Consider the following 7711-nt stretch of genomic DNA (forward strand, 5'->3'; position numbering starts at 1 on the left):
TCTTCTCCTTCCCCATTTCGTCCCTTCTTGTCTTTCTTCTCAGTCGCTTGGAGCATTTGTTCCTTGTTCATGTCCTGGAGAACTTCGACAGTGTGCATGATTTGACGCTCTATTGTAGCAAGTTGTGAGTGTGTACTGGTGTCTGTCTTTTCCAATCCTCTGATAGAAACGAAAGAGGGCAGTATCTTATACTTAGAAGTCTTTATTTAAAAAAGCCTGCGTACATACGACAACAGCATTGAAATAATTTATAACCTTGCCGTCCTCAGCAAGATAAACCGCCCCCACCCCCACCACCAACTTTAAAAAAATCAAACGAAACAAAGTAAATACCCCCCCCCACCAAAAAACACACATCCAAAAACAAACAAAAACCCCAACAAAAACAGCAACAACAAAACAGCAAAAACAACAACAACAACAACAACAACAACAACAACAACAACAAAAGCCCTCACGTTTACCCCTCAAACTTCATATGGGTTCAAGATGTTATTGCAAAGTTCTCAAACGCGGCAATGACAAACTGTGTAACAATTAAGCTTGTTGATGAAAGGAAAGTATTAGTGCTCTGTAAATCGTTCTTTAAACAGCCGATGTTTTGTATGAGAGTGGCAAGCATGGCAGGTCAGTCATTTCCACTTGTGTTCAAACTGCAATTTGCCAGACTGCGACTGGAAAGTAAACTTGCACACTTTGGCACATGCACACATAAATAACACACACTCATAATATTCATACAGTAACAAGTATGCAAGCACAGACACACACACAGAGTTACGAGGGCTGTCCCACGGAAAACCGGAATTTGGCTGTAATTTGAAAACTATTCAATATTTTGACATTCTGTAAACGCACACTTGTAAATTAATCATTTAGAAATTTCCCGATTGAGCACCATGAGCATCGCACAAACCAAACGAGCACAACAGTTCTCCAAAGATGGCTACCCCCTTGGAAAATTGGTCAAGGGTAGAAGTGAGGTCTGTCATTCGGTTTCTGACCGCAAAAGGTCTCAAACCTCTAGAAATACACACTGAAATAAAGTCAGTTTATGGGGAGAAAGTAATGGCAAAGTCACAGGTATATGAGTGATGTAGTAAGTTCAAAGCCGAGCACTCCGATATCAATGACAAAGTTTACCCAGGATCTTGTTTTTCTGCCAAGACTTGAGGACAACAAGAGTCGCGTTAACGAACTTATTCAAACAGACAGGCGCCTAAAAATTCGCGAAATTTGCGAGTCGCTAAACATTTCAAAGCCGACTTTCTATAGGATATAGTTTGATGAGCTGCACTATTGAAAGGTCTCTGCTTGATGGGTTGGGGCCGAAAAAGACCAGCGGGGTCATTTTGCAGCATGGCAACACAACGCCACACACCGCAAACGTCACGAAAGACTGGTTCCAAAGGTTCGGCTAGGAAGTTCTACTACACCCCTCTCACAGTCCTGACTTGGCCCTGTCAGATTATCACCTTTTTGAACCAATGAAACGCCATATTTCTGGACAGCGATTCACCGACGACGAAGACCTCGTGGAAGCCGTGAACGATTGGTTGAAATCCCTTGACGAAAGATTCTTCAGGGAGGGTATCTTCTCCCAGATCCAGCGATGGGAAAAATGTGTCCAGCGGGATGGTGATTACATTGAGAAATAAAGCACATGTTGAGGTATGATGTCTTACAGTTTTATTATAATAGGACAAAGATTTTTGCTTTTACGGACCTTTTCCAGTTTTCCGTGGGACAGCCCTCGTATATACAAAAACAACAACAACAACAACAACAACAACAACAACAACAACAACAACAACAACAATAACAAGGTAAGTAGCAATAACAGCAACAACAACTTTCATCCCTAAAAACAAAAGCAACATCCTCCTCCTCCTCCTCCTCCTCCTCCCCCTCCTCTTCCTTTTCCCCCTCCTCCTCCACGCCATCGTCACGATCATCAACACAAATAAAAACAGCAACAGCAAAAGCGCCACCACTACCAACAAAAGCATCTACCGATAATTCATGATGTTCTCGTAAAGATGGTAGACGCCGTTGCGAGCTCGGAAGAGGGCGATCGACGTGTTGGTGGCCGCATTGAGCATGTCATTCAGTTCATTTTCCAACCTAAGCACCTGGTGGACGGTTGTGTAACAAATGTAACCGATTGTATGCTTCTCGGGATGCCGAGAATGCTTCTGAGTGTTATTCTGCTGGGGTAATAGTAATAGTGTAAAGCTTGCTGTCGAGCGGGAGTATACGCTCTACAAATGCTATTTATTAGTAGGCCTTTTATTATACTTGTAAATGTATGTTTCCAGCCCTCGTCGACTAAATTCGGATCATGTTGGTGGAGATTGCTTTGATTTATGTCTATTTTACTCTTGTATTTATTACTCAGAGGGACTTAGTTTGAACTGATTCAGAGAGCATGGTTGTGCAGTGACTTTATCTGGTTTCAATTTGTCTTGATATCGTATTTTTTTGCCTCGCCCAGTGTGTCTTTGTTCGGTTCGATGTTCTTTGCTTTGCTTTCGTTGAAACTGAACGAGGAGAGAGAGAGAGAGAGAGAGAGAGAGAGAGAGAGAGAGAGAGAGAGAGAGAGAGAGAGAGAGAGAGAGAGAGAAGGGTGTAGGAGATGTAAAAGTTAATGGGAATGCTTGGGTCGATTAATGGTGGTGTGGGAATGTTTATACTGATGGGAGATGAATTTATAGATCCAGTTATCTAGAAAGAAAAAGCTAGATATATAGCTAGATGTCTAGTTAGCTACCTAGATACATAAATAGAAGATTGATAGACAGATAGCAATGAGTGAGATAAAGAGAGACAGAAAGAGAGACCGGGGGTGAGAAAGGGAAAAAGGATAAAAAAAGAAAATGGGCGAGAGAGACGGACAGAGAAACGGAGAGAGAGAGAGAGAGAGAGAGAGAGAGAGAGAGAGAGAGAGAGAAAGAGATAGAGAGAGAGAGAGAGAGAGAAGGGTGTAGGAGATGTAAAAGTTAATGGGAATGCTTGGGTCGATTAATGGTGGTGTGGGAATGTTTATACTGATGGGAGATGAATTTATAGATCCAGTTATCTAGAAAGAAAAAGCTAGATATATAGCTAGATGTCTAGTTAGCTACCTAGATACATAAATAGAAGATTGATAGACAGATAGCAATGAGTGAGAGAAAGAGAGACAGAAAGAGAGACCGGGGGTGAGAAAGGGAAAAAGGATAAAAAAAGAAAATGGGCGAGAGAGACGGACAGAGAAACGGAGAGAGAGAGAGAGAGAGAGAGAGAGAGAGAGAGAGAGATAGATAGATAGATAGATAGAGAGAGAAAGAGAGAGAGAGAGAGAGAGAGAGAGAGAGAGAGAGAGAGAGAGAGAGAGAGGGGGGCAAGAAAGAAAAACAGTGAGAGAAAGTGGGAGGAAAGGAGGGGAGCAGGCGGTGGTGGAGAGTAGATACCTCATTATGTTTCTCTTTTAAAGTGTCCTGCAGGGTCCCAATCTTGATATTGAACAACATTTGTTGTCTCCTTTCATCCCCTTGTATCTTCTGCAGTCTGTCATGCAGCGCATTCAGCACTGTCGCCTTTTCCTCGAAGTCTTTCAGCAGCTCCTGCAATGGTAGGACACATCTCTAGTCTTTTCTTAGCCTACTTTTGTTAATTGTTTAACTCTATAAGGACGTGCGGACACATACGGCCGGTCAGCAGCAAAGCAAAGACAATGTTTCGGCACATTTTGAACTGTCGTAAACAAAAGAGAAGCACGAGTTTGCATTTTTCAAAGCGTGCATGTTGTTGCATGGCTTTTAAAGTTTCAAATAAAGAATATAAAATCGAAACCTCTGTTTGTATAATGGAATTGTGCCCCCCCCCCCTCAAACATTTCCCTCATAAAATGTTGTCGAATGGCTAGAATGCACGCCTTCACAAAGTTGTCCAGTCTATTGTCAGTAAAATGGACACAGGTGTATCGTTAGCTCTGTGTTGGTACCACTTCGAGTTGGACTGCGGTGTGGGAACCTTTGGGCTAAATTCCTGGCGAGCAACTTGGGCTGTGAGGGACGTTTTCTTGGCTTGCCATTCAAAAGTGTCGAAGATGAACGCTCCGTCAGATTTCCTACCTCTTATCTTTTTATTAGGATGAAGCGGACACATAAAGTCCGACCAGCGGGAGACCAGAGTCAATGTTGCAGCACATTTCGAACAATCTTACACAAATCAAAATCACGAATTTGCCTATTTCATAGTATGCCTGTTGTTGCCAAAGTTTTAGGTAAAGAGAACAGAATTGAAAAATGTTGTATGAGTGGCGAAAGTAATAATAATGCTTATTTATAAAAGTGCCCCAGAACATCGCGCCTTCAGGGTTTGTCGAATGATCGCAATGCACGTTCTTATTGAGTTCAGTAACGTCACAGAGAGGGTGAACTGCTCTACCATCGAGTCAAATTAGAGCTCGCTGTGTCCTATCTGTGTGCAAAGCACAGGCAGTATTTCCTACTTGTGGTATAAAGCAGAGCGCCATTAGGGCCTATCCGCGTGTAAGGCACAGGCGTTATGGTATGTCCTACTTGTGGTACTAAGCAGAACGTTAGCCCTGTCATGTGCAAAGCCCAGGGTGATATACCTACCTGTTTTGTAAAGGAGAGAATAATTGAGTTATTGTATGAGTTTAATGCTCCTTTTAACTCTGTGAGGTTATTTAAGAGGCATAGCCTACGAATCTAACGTCTGTCTCTGATAGAACCATACCAGGTTGGTGAAGAACCTTGACTGATCCTCCCAAAAACCAACTCCATCTAGGAACGCAAAATAGGGCCATCCACACTATTGGTCAGCACACTGCCAACATAACGAGGTGCGATGTGTCTTACCTGTCGAATACAGCACAGGGTGATATGCCTGTCCACTATTGTCTCGGAACGATGGAAACCCATGATATCGGCGCACTGCTTCATGAAGAGGCTCAAGGGACGGTAGAACTCTTCTCTTTTTTCAAGTTGGGCGCGATAGCACTCCAGATGCATGCACAGGCCGGCCATCTCTTCAGACCTGGCGGCCCCAAATGTGAAACGGCTTGCTATTGGGCAAGTGTGAAACTTCCCACAAAAAATAGTACCAGATGAAATCGTTTCTTACGTGCCCTCGGGGTGGGAGTGAGGAGGTAATTCTTTTTCTAGACTGGATCCATAGTCAACACATCAGAACGAAAGAGATTTTATTGCAAACGCGTTACTGCCAAGTTGACAAACACTAGATTATTCAGGAGGCCGGCTGTGTCTGCTCTGTCTGACACGGTCACCTAGGCTGAGTCGGATGCAGCATTCAGGCAGAAAGACAGATACACTTCATAAATCTGATTTCTCTTCTGGCAACACGCTTGGTTTGCCATTGCGCCACCGACACCGGTTAAGACGGATGGTGGAAAGACAAAGAATTTAAGTAAAATAAAGATATTGCCTCCTCATAAGATAGGCTTTGGAGTGTGCCCCTCCCACCCTCCATCGAGGGAATTACACCTCCTGATGGTTATACACCACATTATTCTATCTACCTTCCTGGCCCTAGTCTTGGTAAAGTACATAGGCTCACAATGTCTAGCGATAATTGTTCGACTGCCTCTTCTAAATGTATGGTCCCTGGGGTGTGACCTAGTGCATGGTACGTTGGCACTTGATTAAACAGTGCGCTGTACTGCGGCAGCCAGTAATGGTTTTCTACTTTTGGGGGTGTAATTTTAGTTTTCTGTTAACTACTATTCTTTTTCAGGTGAATGTTGTGAAAGAGGTATTTTGAACTAAATTTCTCCATGGAAACAGTGAAGAATACTTTCTTCTTTTTCTGTTCCTTCTTACAACAACGCCCCCATCCCTCGCCCTCGTTTTTCCTTCTGCAGAAAATCGACTTGTTTTTGTTATATCGTTTCTGATTTCTGTTTATTTACTTTTCTGAAAGAGTAAACATCGACCAAATGGGAATTATTTAGTGCGAGTGCGAGACTACTTCTACACAACAACGTTATGCACGACACATTACACAAAAACACAAACAGATACAGGCACGCACAAACAGCAATTACTTTGAAGCTAGCTTCAGGTTAGCTGCTCTGGTCTGTATAATCTGGATAAACTGCTGCTCGTCTTTCCTCGCCTTGTCCACCAGCTGGCTGTTCATGCCCACCACGTCCTCCAGGAAGTTGGCCTCGCCCTCCTCCACCACCTTCCAGCGAGACTTCATGGACTCCTTCACCGATCTTGGTGAAACGGTGAGACGTTGTTTTAGTAAGCGTCTTACGGTACTTGCAAAACAAATAGGTCATACAAGTGCTAAATAGTTGAGGTGTTACAAGAGAATAACAGAGAATAAAATGGTTTGGCCACCTGTTACGTATGTCACCTAGCCAGCCAGCGTCGAGAGCTTATAACATCATGCACTCAGGCTATAAAGGAAGAGGAAGGCAGCGCAAAAAGTGGATTGAGGGTGTCAAGGAAACCTAAAGAAATCATAATATCCCAACTAAAAGAGATGCAGAGCTGGTCTACCATAACAAAGTGCCTCTCCCCTCGAAGCTTAACGGCAACAGAGGATGAACAAGTAAAAAGTAAAGTACACAAGAATAACAGAAAAAGATGAAGGGAAGATAAGGACGAACTATATTGGTTAGGAAAGAAGTGGTAAACAACAAAAGAGCACCACAAAACACCCACACGGCGAGAGGGGAAATCATTTCTAATACTATAAGAAATAATACTATACAGTGACAAATTGTACAGGTTTTATTGTGTGTTTGTTTTTGGCTTTTTATGTATTCAGACAGAAGGAAAAGCTTTGATGGGTGGGATCTTTCCCCGCCCCCTTAGTTTCAACTCACACTGTCTGTCTGTCTGTCTGTCTGTCTGTCTGTCTGTCTGTCTGTCTGTCTGTCTGTCTGTCTGTCTGTCTCACTCCCTCCCTCTCTCCCTCCCACCCACCCACTCCCTCATCCACCAACCCACTCACCCACCCACTCACTCACTTACCCACCCACTCACTCACTCACTCACACACCCACTCCCTCCCTCGCTCCCCTCCTCCCTTCCTCACTGACCCACCAATTCACTGATTCACTCACCCAGTGCTCTATGTGAAGCGTGCACGGCGTGCGGGGGACCGGGCCCTCTGTCCTGGGCTGGGGGATCGGCTGCGGAAGCGACTGGGGCTAAGGGATCGGGCGATCGGGGACAGGGCTCTGACGGGGCTGGCGGCGCGGGCGGGGCTACGGGCTCGTCGTGGGGAACCCTGGACGCCAATGGAATGGAGAGAGACACGAAGAAAAAGTTTTGTTTAGTTTTAGTAAAAGAGTTTTACGGCACTTACAACCCAATAACGTCGTATAAGTGCCGAAGATTAAAGGTGTTACAAGAGAGTGACAAACTGAAAAAAAGGGATGTTTATTTTAGTAAGAGTTTTACGGCACTTGCAACAAAATAAGGTCGTGTAAGTGCCGAAGATTAGAGGTGTTACAAGAGAGTAACAAACACAAAAAAGAAGGAGAGATGAGAACAATAGATGTTTGATAGGAAAGAAGGAGCAAACCACACCAGAGCACCTGCCAACCACCCACCAAAAAGTTTTGTGTGAGCTTTGTCTGATTAGAGAGAAGCAAATCACTTCAATGAGTGTCATTTAGAGCTGGGAAAAAGGATAAGATAGACAGACAGAAACAACCAGGATAAAC

The 7711-nt window shown here is 43.9% G+C and overlaps 1 protein-coding gene across 1 annotated transcript in view; it reads right to left on the reverse strand.

The window, feature by feature from the left end:
- LOC101850700 overlaps nucleotides 1-7711 on the reverse strand; it is a 10637-nt gene that overhangs the window by 1683 nt on the left and 1243 nt on the right. The window contains exons 3-7 of the mRNA XM_005092451.2: nucleotides 6074-6247; nucleotides 4869-5046; nucleotides 3453-3605; nucleotides 2014-2132; nucleotides 1-159 (exon numbers count right to left, since the gene is read on the reverse strand). The exon at nucleotides 1-159 is cut by the window's left edge and continues 1683 nt beyond it. Coding sequence (XP_005092508.1) covers nucleotides 1-159; nucleotides 2014-2132; nucleotides 3453-3605; nucleotides 4869-5046; nucleotides 6074-6247 — 783 coding nt within the window. The remainder of the gene's footprint in view (nucleotides 160-2013; nucleotides 2133-3452; nucleotides 3606-4868; nucleotides 5047-6073; nucleotides 6248-7711) is intronic.

The sequence above is a fragment of the Aplysia californica genome, unplaced genomic scaffold, assembly GCF_000002075.1.
Source record: "Aplysia californica isolate F4 #8 unplaced genomic scaffold, AplCal3.0 scaffold00046, whole genome shotgun sequence".
Classification (NCBI taxonomy): Eukaryota; Metazoa; Mollusca; class Gastropoda; order Aplysiida; family Aplysiidae; genus Aplysia; species Aplysia californica.